Source organism: Cebus imitator, unplaced genomic scaffold (genome assembly GCF_001604975.1).
Source record: "Cebus imitator isolate Cc_AM_T3 unplaced genomic scaffold, Cebus_imitator-1.0 Scaffold27, whole genome shotgun sequence".
In the NCBI taxonomy this organism is placed as follows: domain Eukaryota; kingdom Metazoa; phylum Chordata; class Mammalia; order Primates; family Cebidae; genus Cebus; species Cebus imitator.
Genome location: NW_016107342.1, coordinates 14,380,584 through 14,406,034, shown reverse-complemented (window position 1 = coordinate 14,406,034; position 25,451 = coordinate 14,380,584). Strand labels below are relative to the sequence as shown.

Here is a 25,451-nt window from a genome sequence, read left to right as displayed (position 1 = left end):
TTTGAAAAAATATGAAAGTTACCATTAATAGGCATTGTTTTCTTGATAAAAAATTCTACATTTAGATATTAGTGATGGTTGCACAACTCTCTAAATATACTTAAAAACACCGACTTGTACATATGTAAAATAAATCCCCAAAAAATGTTAAAGAAAATTCTATTTTGAGACATTATCATAAATAATGAAAATTTACACCCAAAACTTGGGAAAAAACCAAATATCTGAAAGTACTGGAAAGGTTAAAAACTTTATGTTAATCTACATGATATAATGTATTCCTAAAACAGTATTTACAAATTGTTAATCATAATATAGGAAAGCGTTCATGTTTGTAAGTAAAAGAAACACAAACAATCATATTAATAATAAAATTTGTTTGTATTTAAAACATAACATAAACATTAAATACCAAAATATTAATAGATGCTGTTTTGTAGTAGTATTAGTGATTTTTATTTCTCCTTTCTTTAATGTTTTCTAATTTCGCAAATCTGCTATAAATTTAATTTTTAAAAAATTTAAACAAAATTATTTAACCATAGATAGAGGTTTGCCATCAATAAGTGATTGCTAAACTGATATTTTTCTACTAACTCATTTTAATAATGTTTAATGATGATTGAGCTAATAGATGTCTACTCTTAATTTAAATTGTGACTATTTTGAGTTAATAGGGTTTATATGAACACTGATAATAATTTGAGTATGCAAATACAATCATTAGTGTCCTTTATTATCAGTAAATTAATATCTGAGCCAGTAAGCTCAAAACATCAGTTGTTTTACTACTAAAATAATATTAAGAGAAAATAATAAAGAAAAAAATATTATAAGGCTACTCTTACATTTTAAATAAGTTATTATCAAGAATCACTAATAAATCTTAGCTTTTATTCTCTATTAATAAGAATAATATGTCATAGGTAATAAAAATAAAGGTTACGAATCCACTTATTCAGGATTTAGATAACTTTTTACTTATATTTAGAACCTTGAATTACTAGATTGAATCATCAGTTTTATCATTATCTCATATATAATTTATAAGCAAAGTAGCAAAATAGAATCCTTCCTATCATTGTTTATTTTTTTCCCCCTGAAGAACAGAGCAGATTATACAATACAGCCTACATTTTTTCTTCAAACTATGCAAGTCTAATTCTGATTCTTTTTGCATAGGTTTTAATGACTGTTGACTGAGAAAATAGATTTTTTAATAGACTATAGGTTGTTATTGTTGATACTATTAACAATCAAGTTACATCAAGTTATATTTCTGGTTCCATCTGAGTTTTCTCCTACTTAATTTATATCTAGCTCCCCTAATTGAGTCCTCAGTAAAATTAAGTAATAAATAAATGAGGCAAACTTTAAGACTAATGGAACTAGCTTTATTTGTTTTATTTTCTTTAACATAACCCTTGATAAATTCACTGACACAATGAGTTAGCCATAGTGAGTGATGGGAGACAGCATAGTACCCTAGAAACAGATTTTATAATTGCTCTTGAGTGCCACTGCAAGCATAAAGAACTGGCTACTGTTTCTAAGTACTTTGGAGCTCCTTTTCTGGCCAAGAAACTCTAGAGGGGAATACTTGAGGCAATACTAGAACTCATTCTAAACATAGTTAACACCAGTCAACACTTAGTGCGCCTTGGTGACAAAGAACAAAGTCACTACGATAATAATCCTATTGGTGATATACACAAAGGTGTATATGCATATACAAAGGTGTGTATGCACAAACAAAGGTGTATATGCATATACAAAGGTGTGTATACACAATATTCAACTGTATTTCCCAGGCAATGCTAGACAGCTATAAGCAATTTCTTGAAAGAGCTTTTATTAATTAAAGAGCTACAGTACTGAAGAATCCTTAAATAAAAGATTTGGCTTACATTACTATAACATGAAGCCTCTTCCAGACACTAGGCAAAAACTGTAAAGAATGCTTGGAATAAGCTTCTGGCTTTTGTTGAAGGACTCTTCTAGAATGGTAGCCAAAAGCAAAATGGCAAACTAATGACATGAAAAGCTGGGTACTAATGAATGAGATGCTCAAGACAGCAAGGAGTAGCCTAAAGAAAAGGACCGTGAGGTTTGCTACTGCCAACCAGGATAGCAGATCTAAACCAAAAGAACACACCAGGATTGCCTAAAATAATCTTAGATTTTGTCCTGGTATAGGTTTCTTGACTTATCATTTGTATTTGGGGATGGATAACACTTTGTTGTGGAAAAGGAACAGGACACTAAACTTGCAGAAGGCATTGTTTAGCAGCATCCTTGGCCTTTATCCAATGGTACAATGTGACAACTAACAATGTTTCCAGATATTGTAAAGTGTACTTTGGGGTGCACAATTTTTCCCAGTTAATAAACAATCATAGATCAACTAAGTCAAATTCTCAGAATAAGACTACCCTGCTCCTGAGCCTGGCCTTCTGAATCTCACACATTGAATGGTTAGATATTTCTGACCCTTCACCTTATATTGCATTTTTAAAATCTGTTGTTGCTGTTAAACACCCATCCTGGTTGAGTGCAGTGGCTCTCATGCCTGTAATTCCAGCACTTTGGGAGGTCAAGGCAGGTGGATCACCTGAGGTCAGGAGTTCGTGACCAACCTGGCCAATATGGCAAAACCCTGTCTCTATTAAAAATACCAAAGATTAGCCAGGTGTGGTGGCAGGGGCCTGTAATCCCAGACACTCAGGAGACTGAGGTAGGAGAAATGCTTGAACCCAGGAGATGGAGGTCGCAGTAACCAAGACATTGACGAAAAAAAATAAGCCACCTGTCCTTTCTTGGATACTTGTGGACTCTTTCCTTACTCAACTTACTCCAGAATGGTGGTGTGGAGAAAGCAAATGATGAAAAAATATATTCAAATCCCAGCTTTGTCTTATTTTATTTGTGAAACATTTGGCAGTTTATTTAAGCTTTGTCTTTAATTTCTGCCTAAAGGACTCCTCCAGTCAGCTACAGCCTACTATTAACTGGAGGCGAAATGAGGATCAAGACAATGACCATAATGTGTCACATTAATAATTCATTCTCACATGGTTTAAGCCAGAATATAGAAGCTGTCCATATAGGAACATCACTGATATTTCAAATCTGCCATCAGAATTTTCCCTTTAGAAAATAATGTGTGGGAATAATATACATACAAAGTCTATAATATTGTGATAGGCAGCCCCTACCTCTTCCTCTACTTATTCCTACCATCTGGTATCCACTCTTTTTTCTAGTCCCATTCCCTGAGTGTAGGCTGGATTTAATTAGTAGCTTCTAATAAATAGAATATACCAAAAGTAATGGGATGCCATTTCTGAGATTGGGTGACAAGAGGTCTGACTTCCATTTTGTGAGTGCCTTCTCTCACTCTCTTATTCACTAGCTCTAAGAGAAACTGGTGGTCATACTGTGAACTTCCCTGTAGAAAGGCCCACATGACAAAGAACTGAGATGAAAAATTAGTAGAGAGCTATGGTCTTCTATCCGATAACGTGCAAGGGACAGAATCCTTCCAACAGCCCCATGAGTGAGCTTAGATGTAAATCCTCCCTAACTGAGCCTTCTGATGAGACCACATCTCTGTGTAACACTTTGATTGCAGTTTCATAAGAAACTCTGAAGCAGAAGACACAGCAAGCTGACCTATAGAAACTATGAGATTATAAGCATTGTTTTGTCTTACCAAGTTTCCGTAATTTGTTACACACTAGTAGATAACTAATGTAAACATAGTAGAATAAATGATTTTTTCTTTCTTCTTTTCCTCCTCTATTCTATGAAAATGATAATGATAAGTATGATGATGATGATGGTGATGATGATGATGTGCTCCCTTAACTATCCTCTCAGATGAGACTGTGCGGTGAGTCTTCTGCCCCTCAATCTAGCAGGGTCAATCCTATATTGATCATATTATCATGATTCCCTTAAACCCTGAGTCCTGATATGACCTACCAATTATCTTTCCCAATCATAATTGCAATAAGATTAAAATATTTATTATGAATTTATTAGGAATCAGATGTGGATTATTTCACATTGGTTCTCCAATTCATGTTTGATGTCAATCTCAGGAGCAAAAACCCAAAATAATCCTCAACGCAGAAGTTAATCTGGGCATCTCAAAGCAACCATGTCTTTCCTACACCCATATCTCATTCTAAATTCCAGTTTAACCTTAAAATTAAGATATCACCTTCCTCAAAAGATTATTTTGATAAAGTAAATGACATAAATACACAAAGTTTCCTAAACTTACTCCTGTGATATAATAATTGTGCAACAATATTAAGGGTTTCTTCTTATTTTAATTTCTTCCTCTTCCAACCCCTCAGGTTTCCAATCCTCTTATGGGTGTTTAATTCCATTTCTGGGCTTTTTCCATTTCTGTCAAGTCCCTATTCTAAGAATACTAAGAAATTAATAGAAACAATTGGTTCTTTTTTTTCACCTTCAAGTTTCAACCACTTACTACTTGTTGCTTTTAGATAAAAATAAGGCCAAATAATAAAATAAAATTAAAGATCCATTGCTTATTAGTAGTTATAAACAAATTAAAAAATTTTCTTTTTTCTTTTTTAACTAGAAGATTGCCTACTTGATTAAAAACTAATGGTCAAAAATTTCAGAAGCTAAATCACAGCTGTTTAAAAAAAATGGTATCGAAAAGACAAATGGATTAATATATATTCAGTTATCTTAAAATGGGAAGAAAGGCACTTTTACAAGTTTAAGATTACAGTAAAAGATAATAAAGCTACCAACATACCTAAGCTAAAAGAGATCTCACATCATTTAATCTGTCAGCATAACCACGGATGGGTTTCTGGAAATAAACAGGTACCAATCTATCCTCTAAGGCTCAGAGTATGGAGTAATCTGAAAAATACAAAAAAGCTTGACCTACCTATAAAAATACTTTTTTTCACATATCTTTAGAGGTGCTTTAGCTGGATGTTGGCCATGGGTTAAGACACTGTGATCTGCTCAAACACATATAATTTAAAAACTTATCAATCTCTTAGCAGCTTCTGATAATTTACTGTGAATTGAAGTAACCAGGCCTTTTAAAAATAGGTTTCTCAGCAACTCCATTTTGATTAAAAAGAGTGGGGAGAAAGAATGGTACATTCAAAGGCGAATGTACCATTGCTGAGGAGAGGCCTCAGAAACTAAAAGGAAATATGGCAGCATAGAGTAACTCAGGCAGGGAAAAAGAAAGGTTTCCTAATGCAGACTTGATGCGCTTCATGTGAATCAATCTAAAATTGGTATCAGGATCTTTCCCTTTCCTGAGGAGTGCTGAGTGCCTGAAGTTTCATGAGACTTGCCTAAGAGATTCTCCTAATAATATGGAAAATAATATAGACCCCAAATAAATTGACCAAAGCTTTAATTTTAGTAGGTGATCGTGGTGCATCTTCTGAAGCTTTTAATTTCAGGTAACATACTGATAAATTCAGATGTCTAATAGAAGCCTGTTTATATATGCTTTGAGTTTCGAAATTATCTAAAAAGGATCTGTGAGATATCTCCATTAGTTAACCTAAAATGCCTTATGTTATATATATTTATGGTTTTTATATTTCAGGTAGTATTGACAAGTTTTTATTTTCTTGTGATATTATTTTACATCTTGAACAATTTACTGAATTGACTATAAATCCATACAAATTGTTCACATGATTTAAAAATATAATATTGAAGAAAGTTTGAAATGACAACACAAAATAGGTTTAGCTGACTGTCCCAAGAACAAAAAGAAATTGAAGCAGCCCTAGCAATTCACTTTGTAGCCAAGAAAATGGTTTTCATAAAATTGAAAAAAATGTCCCAAAGCAACAATATTGTATTTCTTAAACTATTGCTGCTACTGACACAAAAAGGATTCTTTCTATAATTCTTCTATGGCCTTGGTTGGTGACAAAGTGGTTACTAGAAAAATTTTGTAAATAGTTTTTTTACAAGCTTCTAGGCATAGAAAATAAAAAAAGAGAGAAACTCACCTGAGTATTACTAGCTTCCATTATCAAATGGGTTTAAAAATTACATAATTCAGTATATAAATCAAAATAATGCACAATCTTCCACTAGCATTAATTTGCAGAAGTAGAATATAGTGTTATCAAGTAATGCCAACAATAATCGAAATAAACTTTTGTTTCAGTGGTTACAAATGCAAGACACAGTAGAAAGAATCGGGAGTAGGATACTCCATTGGTATATGACTCCTTGATCTCTTTGAGTTCCAGTGTCTTGTAACAAGAGTGAGTGCTACAAATGGTATCAAATACTCCTTCTAGTTCTACATTTCAAAGATAAATGTGAATGTTGTAGAACTATTAAGAAGGGGATTCTTTCATAAAAGTACATGACATTCACTTTGTAAATGTGGTAATAATATTTTGTCACATGTATTCCTTCAGTTTTTTTTAATATGTTTTAATTTTTAGAGTTCGAGGTTCACAACAAAATGTATCAGAAAATACAGAGACTTCCCATATATTCCTTCCCCCCATACACAAACAGCCACTATCAACATCTCATTCTAGAGTGAACATCTGCGACAGGTGAATCTAAGCCAACACAGCCATAGTTTATATTAGGGTCTATAGTTAACGTTAGGGTTCACTCTTAGTATTGTACATTCTGTGGATTTAGACAAGTGTACACTGACATGTTCCTTCACTGCTTTTATCGTCTTAACCAGACTACTATGTGATGGTGTAAAAAAGTATTAAAATATTTCCTATAGTGAGTGTGAGACAATGACATCCAAATAATACCCTTATTCTTTATCTTTTTCTTTTAATAGAAACAAAGTCTCACTATATTGCCCAAGCTAGCCTCAAACTCCTACCCTCCAGTGATCTTCCCACCTCGGCCTCCCAAATTGCTAGGGTTACAGGTATGAGCCATTGCAGCTGGGCCCTTGTTTACCTTTATCTTCCACAGCATCTTAGCTGTGAAGTTCTATACCTGGTAGATATTAATAGTAATCAACAGTTGTTGCATCATTGAATTGGATGACCCAAATTTAAATAAATAAAAGAGATAAAAGATGAAAAAAGAATTTAAGTTTGAAGTTTTTCAGATGAAAATTTATTATCTGAGTAGAATGTCCTCTTCAAGTAGCTTCCTATTGTTTCATTATTAAGGAAAAGTCATAAATATCCCAAAGGGAGGGAGGACTGAATATTGAATAGAGCATTACTTACTGAAGACCACTTAACTAAGTGGAGTAGCTTTGTTTTGAAGGCTTTTTTCCTAACTAAAATACATCTGTTAAAGCATCAAATGCAGTATTCATTTATGAAGAGGAATATCACCCAGTAGGAAGGGATTTTCAAAGCTCAATAATTTTTTTTTTCCCCACTAGAATGGGACTTTTCCAATGAAGAGATAAAAATGCTTTGCATATTTTAAATCTAGCCACAGGGTCTTTTTTCTTCTGTGGAGAGTATCCAGAATTGCTTCATCTGGCAGAAAACAAAAAAAATTCATACATTGCAGAAAGCTTTAATTTATTAGAACCAAACCCAGAAAGACTCATATCTGTTAATTCTTATGAAATGCACAGGTTTTAACAATACATTCATTCTGTAATATCATGGTAATAAAATCATATTAATAAATTATGATACTTGTAATTTGCAAATGATTCTCTCCTGCTTCATCTCCTTAGTATGATTGGAGCCGTTTGTTTAGAGTAAGAGGCAACTGTGTCCTTCTATTTTGTCATTATAATTTTCATCCTAAAGTAGGGATTATGTCCCTGGGGTAAATGTCATTAATTGAAGAAGAGGAAATAAAATATCTGAAAAATGAATTAATAGAGAAAGAACCTATAATCGGGTGAAATATAATGGCCATGTTAAAGAAAAAGATAAATAATTAGAGACTGACACAACGAAAAACGTTTGTTTTCTCTCTTTGTCTGAGGAGTAACCCAGCTTTTTTTTCCTTTCTCTCTTTCTGTAACTTCCCTCCACAAAGTACTAGAGCTTGTATATCATCTATATAATGATATTATAAATCATACTGCTGACACTTATTCTGATCCTAATATATTTTCATAAAACACAATTAATAAAGGATGACACTATAAAGTAGATGACAGCAACAAAAGTTATGCACAAAGGGAGTAGAAAGTTCCTGATAGCACCACCACCATCATCACCTTCATTAGTGTTTCAGCTAGTTCAGTCTAAGCACTGGAGGCTAGCCTCCTAGATTTACATTTAATGATTGTAAATAGTTGCTGAAATCTAATCTTTAAGTATCAGCTCTACAGACTGATGATGATGATAAGGCTCATCCTCAAAAGTAGATTTATTAACCTATGTTTATTGCCACAGAGTAGTGAAGAAACACCTTCAGATAACTGAATAGAAAATATAATAGCAGTCGAGAGAACAGTAAAACAAAATCCTAGCTAATTAGAAATTTAAATGTAGCTTCCAGGACATCTTTGTAAATGTGTGTGTGTGTATACACACACACACACACATACATATATGTATAACATATGATAATTTCTACAATATTTTACTTCCCACTTATTTGATACTTTTGTTACCATTTTTTGGGCACCAATATATATCAGGTACTTTGTTAAACATTTGTTTATATCAATATAAACATGGCCACACCACAAAAGTAAGAAAATAGACTCTCAGAAAAAGTTGGTAACTTACCCACAGTCACAAAGCTAGTAGGTGGCTGAGCTGGCATTAGAACCTAGGCTGTCTGTGGCTAAACTCTGGTTTCTTCCAACTATGTTTCACTGGCCTGTAGATCTCTAAACTTCTTTGTTTTAAAGAAAGTTTTGCACTGCTATATTCTGAGTAACAGTAGGTATTTTAATAGATTCTTGAACATTCTACCTACATGACTATTCCATATGCTTATATCCTTTTACATTTAGAAGAAGAAATAGCTTTTCTCAAAATAAATTTTCTCCAGGAAATAAAAATATGGTAGACAAAACTTTATGTGAAGAACATAAAGTTTTAACTATAACAGGTAACTTTCTTCTCCTTAGGAAAAGTTAGTTTGAAATAATTTTATGATATTAATAATTATTAAGCATTTTGAAACAGAAAGTCTTATTCTCTGCAAATAAAAATATTCTCCATCATAGTAAATGTTATTAAACTTAACCACTTAAGGGCCAATATAAACCTAGGAGAGTGAATTTAACTCATTCAAATTATCCATTTACCTTAAAAAGCAAAAGGTTTACTAATGATCATAACAAGACATTTAGACCATATTGTTTATATTAATATTTTTTCCTCATGGAAAGTTATCAAATATTTTCAAAAATCATTATGGAGTCTTCAAAATAATTGAATATAAGCTCCAGCTAAAACAAAGATTTATGTGCCTAGTAAAAATATGTGCATGTACTGTATACATAAAATGTTTCAGAAGTTCAAGTTTTCTTAGTTTTGCATTTAATAAATCCTATATGATAAAATTCTAAAGAATAAAATGTATGTACATAAGAGACAAGATACATTTTGCATTGTAGGAGTAATTAGCCTTCCACCAATAATGAGATTTGACTGAAGTTTGATCAAAAACAATGAGATTTTGGCAAAATTAACATACTGCTTAATAAAATGTGTTGTACATTTTTGTATTTCCTTTTGGGAAAGGTGATTTTTTTCATGTAGAAAATTTGCTTCTATCCAATTCCAAACATTTGGTGCAAAATATCTGCTTAAGAAAAGTTATTCTTGAACCATTCGTGAAGATCCCCAATAATTAATTAACTTGTAGCCAAGAATTTTATTAATACACGATTAAACAAAATGTGTTAGAGCTGGGGAAAAATAAACAACTACCAGAAGCCCACATGCTGATGCAAGATTACAAAGATTTTTTTAAGACAGCAAATCAAAAAGTTATTTGTTTTTTAACATTAGATAAAATTAAGTCTATACACATATAAAAACACTGTGAACATGCAATTATATGTTCAACACTGAAACAGTAATTCAGGACACATATGATTTAGTATTTATTTTTATAAGTTTAAGCCCTCAAGTGGAAGATAATAAATCTGAATGTTAATGTGAATACAAAATATTTATGATATGTCAGAATTTAGCAATTAGCACAAAAAAACTTGTTTACTTCAGTAAATTCAATAGTGTCTACCATTAATTTCCAATTATTTATTCATATTAGACGCAGCAAAAGGTTAGTGTCCACTTTGCTTCCTTTTGCTTCCTTTCACTGTTTGCTAAAATATAAGAAGGTGAAGTAAAACCTGACCCCAAATGATACATACTATATTCAAAAATAATTTTCAATGGTTTAGCATGTATAATTGTTTCTATTATTTGGATTTCATTTGCCACTGCTTGCATTAGAATAGAAAATCACATCCTGAATATATTTTAAATAAGATTATATTTTAGTATATAATAGATCATAATGATTTACATATCTTTATATTTATAACTAGATAAAAGTAAAGTGTCCGAATAAAGAAGGGAAATAAAAATAAGCAATCAAGTGCCAATCATGGTATGCTGAATCGCAATTGCAATTCAAATTCTATACTTTAGAACAGTTTTACTTGATTTTTTTCACACATTATATATTTAGAACAATTTATGATTGGCTTTAAAAATTTATCTATTTGCTGCTTTCTTATTTTTTATCTTGACTATTAAAGTACAGAGGAAAAGGCTATATTTCCATCATATTTAACAAATCAAGTGAATACATTAAACATAAATTATGAATAAAAAGCTGTTTACCTGCATGGAAGTCTATTCCCACAGCAAATGAAGTTCCTGATATAGGCATCAAAGCATCCATTTTGTCACTTGGTTCAAGAGATATTCCCCTGATTCCTTCATGAACAGAGTACATAAGAAATGATTCTACACCTAAATTTAGGGCAGGGGATAAGTGGGGGAAGGGAAGCCAATAATGAATATTTAAGATAAAAAATAATTTCATCTGTATTATTTTTAATAATCTTAATTTATGTTAATAAGTGTATTCTTAGCCTTTTAAAAAATTATTGTACATTACACTTCCTGATTTATTTCATTTAAATAAGATTATATTTTAGTATATAATAGATCATAATGATTTAGGTAGGTAGATTTATAGTTCTCAAACTTGATTATGCATCAGATTGGTTAAAATCAGAATTTAAAAAAATAAATTAGTGGCCTCCATCCCAGGGCCTGATTATTTAAATTTCTAAAAAGCTCCCAGTTGGTGATGACGATGATGGCACAGGCCCCAAACTTTCATAAGCACTGAGTTGGATGATTCTTGGAAGCCTAAATCACCTCACAACCAAAATGTACTCCCTCTTCTTTAAAATCCAAATATCTCTTTGCTTATATATAATAATAAATCTGATTTAAGATAACTATATCACTGATATTTTAATAGACATTCAGGTTTCTTAAATTAAGAAATGTATGAAGGTAGTCTTCATAAATCCTTGTCATACTAAGAATACATCAATGGCTTAATTAGCTATAATATCTTACTTCTCTGGTACCAAAAGTCCTGTCCTAAAATAGGCACATAAATATTAAGCTAACTACCAGAAGTACACACGCTAATGCTTACACATTTTTCCAATATATTATAAAATATATATACATATTTTTTTCTTATTAAAACTAGAATGCCTAGATTTAAATCTGCTTCTGCTACTTTCTAGCCATGTAACCTGAGTAAGTTGCTTAATTTCTCTGTGCCTCAGCTTCCTCACTTCTCAAATGGGGATAATAAGAGACCTACCTCATGAGGTTATGAGGATTAAGTGAATTAATATGTTTAAGGTGCTTAGAACAGTGCCATGCACATCATAAGTATCATATAACATTGGATTTAAAATCAAATAATTGATAATACTAACACATATATGTGTGTATATATATTTCTCAAATAAGATTGATATATATAATATATATCATATAAAATCAGATAAATGATAAGACTAACATATGTATATATATTTCTCAAATAAGATTGGAGCATTTTAAAGATAAAATTAAACTATGATCATTAGATATAAAAGATCACTCTAGGACCAAAGGTCTTTGGGACTAATAGAACTAGAGACTGCAAAACAAGAAAGAGGAAGACAAATCACTTAGATACCAGTTCTCTTACAGAGAATGTGACACCTCACATTTTCTCTAGTGCTTTCTCTAAAGTAAACATTACTTAGTTCAAATTCTATATTAATTCCAGCTCAGTCAAGAACTGCTTTTTACTATAACTTTTGTCTATTCAAGTTGAAGGTAGCTTCTACTAGATTTGGTTAAAGTTTTGATAATAAAGTGCAGTGACTAAAATTACTAAAAAATTAGAATCTCTCATAAGGCAGAAAATGATATTTTAAGTATTTCAAATACATTAAGATCTTACATACATAAGACGAAACAGTATATCATTTTCTAACAACTAGTTAATATTTTTTTCTAATATCTAACTGATTTTGGTTGCCTAAAATCTGCATGGCATGTAATGATGAATGAAGTAAATGAACAAGAGGTAAGGTTTTTTTATGAACTCATACCTTGACATGACATGCGGTTCTTTTGGAGATAATATCCCACTGTACACATACAAGTCCTTGTAGTTTCAGATGTTGGTAAACAAAGTTGAGAGCATCCACCATTATTTAGTTGGCAGGAATTGCTACCTGCATAAAATAAAAACAAACAAAATTATTTTATGCAATTATAAAAAATAAAGTTTTATTTAATATCAATAATTTGACAAATATGTATGCTATTGATTTCTAAATGCAGCTGTTTCATATTGGTTAGGATTGCATTTTATTCTCTTGAATAATTTAAAGTAAGAAATTATGGTTGAATTTTGCCCTTTCAGAAAAGTCAGCAGAGATACATGAGAAGATTAATAGTTACAGAAGAGCAAGAGGAAACTGGTTTGTCATAAATATTGTCATAGACCTTTGTAATATTTTGAGATCAGAGAAACCAAAATCTTTTGCTCTTTTGATTTTTAAAGTTAAATTCAACTCTACAATTATTTCCTTTGCAAGAATATTTTATCCAAATGTGTCAAATAAATAGCTGTTAAATTATTATTAACCACTAAAACATTATGCCTCTAAAAGAAAGAAGGTATGTGTGTATATATGTATTCAAATAATTTTTTAAAGCAAGGAGATAAATTTTCCCATTCATAGGAACATAATTCTCCAAAAATATATGAAAAACACAGCCATAAGAGTCATCTAATTAATTGGCATGTTAATTCCTCTTACTTCTGTACAGTAACAATGACAAATATTAGTCAGGTAATCACAGGTAGACATTCTAGAAACCCTACTAAAAATGTCTCATTGAATTTACTAGGCCCAATGTGCTAATTAATGCTGGTACTGTGAAGTTAAGTAATTTACAATCTTACTCGGAAAGTTCATTAAATATCTCATTTTTACAACATTTTTATTATTCTAGAGCACGCAATGCCATTTACTGGATGTTCAAGCACTGATATGAAGTGCAATAAATCCAGTGAGAATTACAAAGCATGATGAAAGCTCTATATCAATAGTTCTCCGTGGAAATTTCAAAATACCAATGCAGCTCATTATTTCTTGTCTTCTGAATTCAAGATAGTCTGATGGGATTTAATTGTTCAATCGAAACTGCCATGAGTTCTGTCGTTTTTGAGGTGTGAAATACCCTCAACTTGGATGATTTCTCAGCAGGAGATCTACCACATTTTCTGCTCATGTCCTGTAGCCATCAGTTCGGCCATTGCTGAAGTCCATTTTATGTATGGCCATATAACGGCCCTGAAGGTTTTAAATGATTATGTTTATCTTATATAAACTGATAAAAATTAACTGATTCATTCCCACATTTTTCCAAGCTGACTTACATATTAAAATGAAATTTTATTTCTATCATTTTCAAATAATGAAACAATTATATTTATAGATTTATAATAATTTTTTTTTAAACAGAATCTCACTCTGTCCCCCAGGCTGGGGTACAGCGGCATAATCTCAGCTCACTGCAACCTCCACCTCCTGGGTTCAAGAGATTCTCCTGCCTCAGCCTCCCAGGTATCTGGGATTTCAGGTTCCTGCCCCCAAGGCTCAGCTAATATTTGTTTTTTAGTAGAGGAGGGGTTTCACCATGTTGGCCAGGCTGGTATCGAACACCTGACCTCCAGTGATCTGCCTGCCTCAGCCTCCCAAAGTGCTGGGATTACAGGCATGAGTCACCATGCCCAGCCTAAATTTATAATAATTCTATACTGACCATATACAGAAGTAGAAAGCATGGATATATTAATGTAGTGCCAATCTTTTAGAGAGACATATGTAGATGCAGATGTATTTAAACTACCAAGACTGAAAGGCTCCGGAGAGACGGGCAGGTGATACTTAATTATAAAACTTGAAAGAACAACACTTGGAGAGAAAGAGAAGTAGGGAATTGAAGAGGCTAGGTGCAGTGGCTCGTGCCTGTAATCTCAGCACTTTGGGATGCCAAGGCAGGCAGATCTGAGGCCAGGAGTTCTGAGACCAGCCTGTCTTGAAACCCCATCTCTACTAAAAATGCAAAAATTAGCCAAGCGTAGTGGCGTACACCTGTAATCCCAGCTACTCGGGAGGCTGAGGCATGAGAATCACTTGAACCCTGGAGGCAAAGGTTGCAGCAATTATACCACTGCACTACATACAGCCTGTGGGACAGAGCGAGACTGTCTCAAAAAAAAAAAAAAAAAGTAAAGAGAAATAGCTTAGGAAGGAGAATGAAGTTGTAAAAATAAGAGAATTTGAGCTTTGATAATAGAAAAAATATATGGAAAAAAGGAGCTTCTGGGGCTGTATATTTTTAATATAATTGCAAAAATAGCCATATATAAATATTACATATATTTCAGACAAATGTTCAGATATATAGAGAACTATATTTTTGATAAATAATAAAAGTGATATATTTCAACAATTACATTATACACTAACATTGACTAAACGTATGTCATATAAGGATATATGACATACATTTCATATATCCTTTGTTTAGTCTCTAAGAAGAAATTAACAGTGAAGGACAGAAAAAGTGAAAAAAATGTGAAATAAATTCTTATTTACAATAAGGTTCTTTTTTTTGCTAAATATAAAGTAGAAAATATAGTGAAATTTAAAAGTAATAATTTATGTGGAATACTTACGTTTTATGTTTAAATTTATGTTATCTATCAAATTATAAATACTAGCATGGCTGAATATTTTATAATAATATTGATGTTGAAACCTCAAGTCCCAAATCTCTCTAGTGGAGCTAGAAAGTCCACTTGACTAACAAGAAGTCTAAACTCTCCAATGATCTATGTCAAAAATTATATATGAAGTCACTAATCATACTTTGAAATCCAAATAGGTAATAATGTTAACACCTTAAAGAGTCCTAAATTGGTCATATTTCATACTAATGAAGCTTTTAAGCTACTTACAGTAATTCTGTTAATGGGATTGTTTTTAATACCGATGCTTTTATCGGTATATTCTTCTAGTAAAAATGGTATTTTCACTGCTTCAATTTTAAGCTTAGTCATATTATACCATTGATTTCTAAGTGCTAGAGGTCCTTGTCTGTTTGGCAATACTTTCACAAAGCATAGAACAACCAATTATGCCTATAGAATCAAATCTTTAAAAGATGAGGAAAATCTTCTTAAGAGTAAAGTGTGCTGAGGGTCATATACTAATTGTTTCCTCCTAGAAACTTCACTGGAATTATATCTACAAATCTGACATATTAATTTACAGCTTCAAACAAAGTATATGCTTGTTCACAGTTTTTTTTTTTCCCATTTATTTATTTTATTGCATTTTAGGTTTTGGGGTACATGTGAAGAACATGCAAGATTGTTGCATAGGTACACATGTGGCAGTGTGATTTGCTGCCTTCCCCCCCATCATTTTTAAAAAGTGTATAATTTTTTCTCAAATGCTTTGTTTGGAAATTCTGTCTCTCTCACCCACCCTCCCTCTCGTTCTTATATTTACTAATATTATGTTTTCAGATACAATCTCATATGTATGTGTTATGCACTAAGATTTATAATAGTGCTGTGATTTTTTACACACAATTATATTCTATTGAAAATCTGAAAAAAGTCTCAATGTTTTATTTACTGAATACCAGCATTTTATTCTCAATTACATTATCTATTACCCTTGACTTAAATGTCAGTACAATAATTTATTTTCATATAGAAAAAGTTTCATTGCTGAATTACTAGTGAAAATGCCCCTGTTTATTATTATAGACATAACCCAAAAAATTCATAGAACAAATAGATTTGTATGTAACCATTTGGGTATTATATACATTCTCGGATTACACATGTATGTATATGTATGTATATACATTCTCTTGGGTGCATATACATTCTGTATATATAAATGTACAAATATTTATTAATTCTCAACAATAAAAGGAACTTAATACTTTAGATAAATGTTTAAAGCAATACTTTTCTTCTAAAATTATTAAATTTTTTCATGAATAAGAAATCTGTTTTCCTCTACCTGGGGCAAGTGAAGATTCCAAACTAATGTGACCCATTGCCTGTACAGGGAAGGCAAACCCTAATCTGATCTCCATCTTATCTCCTGATGTGCAGGCAGGGCTGTCAACTGGAATGTCCAATAAATTCTGCTTGCTTGATTGTTTCACCTGTCTTCAGAAATAGCGATACTCTTGGTTCTCTATGATTACTCCCCCTACTCTTCTCTGCTTTGCTGAACATACCCCAAATCCTTCAGATGAAAAACCCTTTCTTAGTGTTCAAAATCATTCTGGAAATCTTTTCCTAAGAAAAGTATGTGAAGGTAAGGATTTTCATGGAAGAGATTAACATATGAAAGTAGAGTACAGAAAAAGACTTTTTTTCTTATTTTTTAGAAAGAGAATTCTGCTAATGTCATGGAGTATGAAGTGAAAGGTAAGAAAGGACTAGCAGGTGTAGGGCCGTACTGGCTGCCATCTCTAATCCAATTGCCATTTGGGCAGTGTGACAAGTCTACCTATGTAAACCATCTGTTAGTTCTCTCACTCCATTTCACTGCACACAATTTGGACAAGCAAAACAAAAAAGCAAAATGCTTAGAGCCAAACAATGGATATGGAATTATTTTGTTGATGTAGTCCATTTGAAGTCCCCTAGTGCATTCAGGTTCTGGGCTTAACTATACATTGCATATATTTTGCCAGGATATATGTTCCTATTCTTGTATTTTTTTTTTAAGTCAAGAATGGGATAATACCTCTTCGAAGGCCTGACAAATTAAAATTCCTATAGTAGGTTTGCTAATGTTTTCAAAGCTCATTATGCACCTATGTTAAAGGCATTTCTTCTAAGTCTTAAGCAATGTTTTCCTTTTTTTTCTCTTTTTTTAATTAGAAGCAATAATAGAAACATTCTATTGTTGAATTGAGGAGCTAGTATAAAAAAGAGCACATTATGTATTCAAAATCTGGCACAAATTCATTAGTGTGACTTACCTTGCTGTGCTTCTTTATCATATACTTTCATATGAACTACCCCAGAAGTCTTATTTCTTAGGATGGTGGGGTTTCGTCCATCTCTTTTGCTGCAGGTTCCCAGCTGAGCTAAGTTTTGGTCTGCCCACCACAGTTTCTTATCTATAAAAAGGAAAGCTTTTTTTAAAAGGAAGTATAATTGTCTTATTAATCAATAATAAATACCTACTAAACTATAATACTTTCTGTTTTCTTTTGTTATATTTCCAAACTCTGTTTCTAAGGGAAACAGTAAAATCACTGTTACATTTTAAAATGTAGCTCAGAGTGACATTTGATTGTTCAAATTTTCCTCCTCCTCTACAATTAGATTCTTCAATTTACCTTTTTCTTAGAAAAAAATATAATATTCTTGTATTTTACATAATTTTAAGTATTATATAGCTATAAACAAAAGCATATTTCAAATTAATATAAAATCAGATTTTATTATTTACATATTTAAACATGATCATGTAGTTTTGTCCTATACGTATTTGTAAATAAATGGCAAAATCTAACAAAACATCTAAACAACAATTATAAAACATGCATTGTTCTCACACTTTCTATTTATTAAAAGCATGTAAGCTTTTAATCACTTGTGCTCTCCATTACTGGTCTCTTCACAATTATGTTAACCTTCTCTATATCTTCTAATGACCCATTTTCCAACACTATATTAATTTACACTGTTACCACCTATTGAGTGATCATTAGATACCAGAGAATCTACAGTGTGCCACAGATTAAAGAAAGAGAGAGAGAGAGAGAGAGAGGTCTTCCTCTCAGGAAGCTAGCATTCTAGTGAAAAACTATACTTTTATGATTGCATTATTTCAAATTGTGAAAGCAAAACTGTAAGGAAACTATTCTCATTCTGTTTTATAAAGAATCTGAGACTCAATAAAGATGAAATAACTTAATCAAATTTACATATTTGGTCTTCCTATCTACAAAATTTGTGTTCTTTCCAAGACGCCATGAGAGCATTAAAAACATTTAAGGCAATGCAGTAATTTAAACTAAAGTGATAATTTTAAAGGATTTGAACGATTCAGGCTTTTCAGTAAGAATAGAATTAATGGCCACAAATTGAGACCACAAATCAATTCTCTACCTAGAAGTTAAAATAAGGTTATTTAACTCTATTTGGGTGATTCAATAGAGATATTTTTATATTTAATACCACCTACATCTCCTTAGTTCTTTGTCCTTAGTTCACAGAGGGTTGAGAGCTGATGGAAAGTCTCAGATCAGTAGCCACAGCTCTTTTCTAAGATGCTCAGTGAAGAGGTTTTGAATATTAAAGCTGGTGCCATGCAACATGGTTCTCTACATTCTGGCACTTGCGGGAATCAAATCCTGACCACTAGGTCCTTCCTAAAACTAAACCTGCATGTCACAGGGTCCAATTCTTTTCAGAGCTGCCCTCAAGGAAGACACCGAATGAAAAGAGTTCTATTTTCATACAGGTAAAAGACATCCATGAAAGATACACAGTACTCCTTTGTTAACCATCATAGGAAATCGAGGATCTCAAGTTCAATGGGAAAAATGAGCACAGTGAAAAATAAGCACTATGATAAACATAGGTGCACAAGTAATAATTTAGAAAAAATCTTTTAAATTTTTTTTAATTATCAAAAATCTAATAAACATATTCAAGAGATTCTGGTACATACATCACTCACAAAGGTAAAAGATGGTATTAAATATGAGCAATCACTAAAGAAGTCTTTAGAGATTAAAAAAAATCTATGAAAAAATATTTTTTAATAGAATCATCAGAAAATATGGTGGTGGAAACTTTCCACAACATAAAGAAAAAGAACCAAAGCAACCCCAGAAGATGGTACGGAAAAAAAAAAAAAAAAAAAAAGATAAAGATTTGTAGAATATTTGTTTTAAAAGCCCAATAGCCAGTAGCATCATCCTGTATTAGGTATTACTGAATTCCCTACGGTCATGCACTCACAGGGGAGAAAAATGCCAGTTTTATTTAAAAATTACCTTAATTGACCAACAAAAAGTGTTAATTTTATTAAAGGTTGACTCTTTAGGACATGACGTTTTAATATTAAGTCACAAAATGAGAAGTGTGCATGAAGCCCTTCTGCTGCATACCAACATACAATTGTCTTGGAGGGACCGTCTTATGAGATTGCTTGAGGTGCAAAAGCAATTCGCTACTTTTTTCATAGAACATCATTTTATCTTTGAAGAATGACTGACAGACTATGGCTATTCAGACTTAAATATTTAGAAGATGTTTACCCAAAATGAATAAGAAAATCCTGTTAGATAAAAAAAGCTAAGGCAGTTTCTTTCCAATGATAAAATTAAAGCATACAACTGAAGACTAGAGTGTTGGGAAACTTCTATCAATACCATAAGTTAGACAATTTCCTAATACCTAAAATTTTTTCTAATAAGATTTGTGACAATATTCATGAATCTAATTTTTTTCAATATGGTATAATGAAATACATCAACACTGGGAAGATATACATAACATAAGAAAGTAATATTTTTCAAATGAACAACATAAGCTGAGCCAAAATAATGCAGAGCAAATGAAAAAGTGAAAATTAGGCCAATAAATTTTAATACGAGCAGAAATACAAATACAAATTTAGTTATATGGTTTTTGCTATTCACTTTTAAGAAACTAACACTTGTTGAGTTTTTATGTAGTTTTAAAAGAAGAATGTTCATAATCATCTGAAAAAGCTTTTAAAATAATCCTCTTTATGCTAATGGCATATATCTGAACCTACACAATATCTCCTGAAGCAGATATAAAAATTCAGCTATATTGAATGGCGATCATTAAAAAATCTAGAGACAACAGATGCTGGAGAGTATGTGGGGAAATAGGAACACTTTTACACTGTTGGTGGGAGTGTAAATTAGTTCAACCATTGTGGAAGACATTGTGGCAATTCCTCAAGGACCTAGAAATAGAAATTCCATTTGACCCAGCAACCCCATTACTGGGTATATATCCAAAGGAGTATAAATCATTCTACTATAAGGACACGTGCACACGAATGTTCATTGCAGCACTGTTTACAACACCAATGACCTAGAACCAACCCAAATGCCCATCGATGATAGACTGGACAGAGAAAATGTGACACATAAACACCATGGAATATTATGCAGCATCAAAAATGATGAGTTTGTGTCCTTTGTAGGGACATGGATGAAGCTGGAAACCATCATTCTCAGCAAACTGACACAAGAGCAGAAGATCAAACACCACATGTTCTCACTCACAGGTGGGTGTTGAACAATAAGAACACATGGACACAGGGAGGGGAGCACTACACACTGGGGTCTGTTGGGAGGAAATAGGAGAGGGTCAGTGGGAGGTGGGGAGTTGGGGAGAGATAGCATGGGGAGAAATGCCAGATATAGGTGATGGGGAGGAAGGCAGCAAATCACACTGCCATGTGTGTACCTATGCAACAATTTTGCATGTTCTCCACATGTACCCCAAAACCTAAAATGCAATAAAATAAATAAATAAATAAATTTCGGCTATATTGTAAGATATTAAGTAAATCCACAAAATGTAGGACATTGCCACTCTCCTTACTAATTAAGAAAATATAACTATTAACATTAAAATATAACATATAAACAATGTGTTTATTTTGTAATGTTTAATTGAATTTGTAATAAATATTTTTAAATTTTTTTCAGGTTTAATATCTAACATTGTTATTTATAACCCACATCAAAAAACCTCTTAGGGATCTCAATAATTTTTAATACTATAAAAAGGTCATGCAACCAAAAAGTTTGAGAATGACAGCTTCAAGTGATTCACCAGCAAAGAGAATAGAGAAAATGAATATATGCATGTGGCATTTCAGAACATTCTGCTTAAAAATATATCTTTTTTTAAAGTTTGGAGATAAGAAAAAGGTAAGTCACTTACAAAAATTACTTAGTCCTTCTTTGCTAGCCACCATGCTAAACTTTTCTTCACCATTATAGAAACTGGAAAACAGTGTAGTAATGCCTGGGAAATTCTTAGGAGAAATCACAATCAAGCTAGAACTCTATAATAAACTATTAACTAACTGTAAAAGTGTGTGTGTGTGTGTGTGTGTGTGTGTGTGTGTGTGTGTGTAGCAGCGCAGAGGGGAGATATATATTATAAATTTACCTCCCATGAACTCTTTCTTAAACAGAAACTGAAAGTTAAGCTGGAAAAAAATGAGAAAATAAGATAATGAGAAGGAATCTAAAAAACAGGAAACTGAACAAAGCCAGATGGCAAAGGAAAGCCCCAGAATAAATGCTATGAGGCAAGCATAAAAAGCTGTCTATATTGGATCATGAGAATAGAAGACTCTGGGAGTAAGAACTCCAGGAAAAGAAAAGGAAAGGAAGAAGGAAAGAAGAAAAAAAAAAAAAAAAGAAAGTAAGGGAGGAAGGAAGGAAAGAAAATATTACAACCACAACTAATAACAGACAGCTATAAGAGATTTGTCCCTGAGAAGTAGGACTGGGGATAGACAGATTAGAGTGGCAGACATTGCTATTGATAAGAGTCTCTTCTGTATTATTTATTCTGTAATTATGTATATATTACTTCAGAAATAAAATTTATAAAAATATTGAATCAAAAATTATGGGAAAAATCAAAAATTAACAAAAGGACTTTACCTGAAGTATAGAATTGAGAGCCTACTGGTTTGTCTGACTAAAGAAAAAGACCATTGTTAAAGTCCAAATCAAAGTGTTCCATTTCTGTCTCCCAGGCCAAAGCCCTCACCATGAGGACATGGATGATTGAGTGAGCCTAAGTATAACACTGTAACACAGGAAAGTTTTTATTTGGACCACCTCTAACTGAATGGGCCACTCAGGAAATGAAGACATTCCCTTCTTATTCACATTATCGGACCCAGTGTGTCTTGAGTAGAAACTATACACATTAAAGCTAAAGAGAGCTATGTGGATAGATGAATTCACAAGATGTATCTCTGCAAATTCTCCATTTCCATCAGCTAAGTAATTTATTATGGCCCTGGGTTGCATTCACTTAAAACTGAACATTTGAACACATCTCTACGGCAAGATAATAAAAAAATCATTTCTGATTGCGTTATTTTTATTGCTACAGGAGACTAGAAAAAAAAACCCAGAAAAAAATGTGTCTTCCTTGACCACTAGAAGGTAGCCAAATGTGGTAGACACTGTGGTTGTTTACCACACTCTTTGGCCGTGAAGAATACTAATTTCTACAGGCAACATGTAAAATGCCAGACTTACCCTTTTGTGGCTCCCTGTAGAGGTGTCCATGAAACCCAGTTCTGGATTATAATTTTGGGTGGGTAGGGCTTCTAAGAGTAGCACAAAACCACACCCTGTTCACATACAAAGTTTCTGAACTTGATCAATTGGATACTGATGGCATGGTACAGAGTCAGGAAATAAATGGGTAAAGGAGCAGAACACAAAGAACCACAGCCTTGAAGACCATGACTAAAGAAGCTTGTGTTCATAAAGGACCAGGAGGACTCAGACAACAGGCACCTTAAGAATGACCAGTGTGAATCTAAGACCCCAAGTCTCCTGGAAAAATTATTCCAGGTTGTTGCAGTCATCTAAAAACTTAACTTTCATCATGCATGATTCTTACTTAAGGTTCTTCAAAGCCTCCTCATTATATACAGCTTCAAATTTAAAATTCTCTATCAGATTTTTAAAGCCCTACATAATCAAATTTATTCCACCTACTGAGACTCCTTTTCAATTGCAGTCTTTTCATCTTACAATATGCATTAATCCATTTATTCAATTACTATTGAGCATGTATTATTTGTAAAGTATGATTCCAGATGATGGAAAAACGATAGGAGGTAAGACTAGTAAGATCTCTTCCATTACAGACCTAATATTCTAGTAATAGAGACAGACATAATAAATAAACCAATAGAAAAGAAATAAGGGAAGACTTCAATTGGTTCTATGAAGAAAATAGGCACGGTCCAATTCTTATTTATGACAGTTGTCATACATGTGTCTGCACATAACTCCACTATATTCACCTTTCAATGCACAAGTATAGGCTTATTCTCAGTAAAGTAATTCAGACTAGCACAGCCCACACTGATGCTTCCTTCTCCCTGATTCTAAGGCTGCTCTACAAACATAATCACATGATTTTGTATTTAATGGTTGTTTTCCTTATTGTTTCACTTGTGCTAATTTTGATGGCTTATTCAGGGATGAGAGCTTTTGACAAGGATCCTGTCTTGTAATTCTTTATGTTCTTCACAGTGTTCTGCATTCTTTTAAACTCTGTTTTTCACTGCATAATTATTACTTGGAATCACATTTGTTCATTTCATTTTTTTGTCTCATACTGTTATTTTAATGAAGATGTTAGAATCTTCAGAAATTATTGAAATTCAAACACTGCTTGCTTAAGCTGTATGTAAGCAGGGAGCTAATATAATAGGGTAGTGGTTAAGTTGTAACAATAAGTAAATCTACTTCATGCTTATGGGCTAAATTGTGACTCCCATCCAAAATTAATATGCTGAATTTTTAAGTCCCAGTACTTCAGACTGTATTTAGAGAGAGAAAGTCTTTTAAAAGGTATTTAATGATTAATTCTAAACGAGGTTCCATTAGGATGGACCCTAATCCAATGTGATTGGTTTTCTTATAGGAAGAGGACATTGGGACACAGATATGCACTGAGGAAAGGCCATGTGAAACCACAGGGAGAAGACAGTCATCTACAAATAAGGAGAGTGATTTTAGAAGAATCCAGCCCTGACAACAGAGCAGATCTCAGATCCTCACCTGCAGAAATGCTAGAAAATCAATTTCTCTCAAGTCATCCAGTCTGTGGGACTTTGTCACAACATCCCTAGCAAAATAATACATTCACTAACAGAGATATTAAAGGAACTCATGAAATATTTTAATGTTTATAAAATGTTAAATATGTTAATATTAATAATTAGCATATACCATAATTAGCATATACCATACAGTCTCCAAACTCTTCTCCAAAAAAGAAAGAGAAGGAAAATAATATTTACCAAGCACTTACCAAGTTCTAGACCCTTTGAGAGGCTCTAAATTGAGTAAAAACAATTGTCTTGTTTCATTGTCATAAAAGTGATAGGATGTGCTAACATACATTCTGCTCAAAATAAGCAAATGGAAAATCAAAAGGTGACCTTCCTGAAGTTCACACAGCAGGATTGTGTGGTATTAACTCCAGGTCAGCATTACTTGAATTCCAGTGCTCTTTCTACTACATTGTCATCTCTAAAATAGTCTCCCATTGGACCTAATAACACAATGCTATGCAGTATAAACATAACTTAATGAATATAAATTGAATTAAAGTTTCAGCCCAAAATAAAGGTAGTTGTAATACATATTTCAGTTATGGTATTTAAGAATGATAATTATTAAATTTTGATAATGCTTTACCTCTTTAGATGTATCATTAAAATTAATAACTTATTTTTGAAATATTCCAAATAGGTATTTTTACTACCCTATGCCAGAACTATTGAGATCCATTACTTAAAATTAGATTTTTGTCAAAAATCAGCCCTTCAGTTTTAAAATAGAAAAAAAGCCTAGCTATATCTGAATTTCAGATAAATGAAGAATAATTTATTAGGACACACCAAAAAAAAATGTCTGTTATTTATTTGGAATTAAATTTTAACTGGGTGTCTTACATTTTATCTGGCAATTTTATTATCTCTCTTCTCTCCCGGCAAGCCAAAATTTATTAGAAAACAATTAAAAATGCATAAACCTACACAGACAAGGTATAGGACAGGAAACCATGGCAAA

The 25,451-nt window shown here is 32.4% G+C and overlaps 1 protein-coding gene across 3 annotated transcripts in view; it reads right to left on the bottom strand.

Moving 5' to 3' along the window:
* The window catches only part of LRP1B (LDL receptor related protein 1B), a 1,911,091-nt gene that overhangs the window by 519,001 nt on the left and 1,366,639 nt on the right, over window positions 1–25,451 (bottom strand). For all 3 annotated transcript variants that reach the window (XM_017523186.2, XM_037736613.1, XM_037736614.1), the window contains exons 33-35: window positions 17,583–17,723; window positions 12,599–12,724; window positions 10,806–10,937 (exon numbers count right to left, since the gene is read on the bottom strand). In XM_017523186.2, coding sequence (XP_017378675.1) covers window positions 10,806–10,937; window positions 12,599–12,724; window positions 17,583–17,723 — 399 coding nt within the window. The remainder of the gene's footprint in view (window positions 1–10,805; window positions 10,938–12,598; window positions 12,725–17,582; window positions 17,724–25,451) is intronic.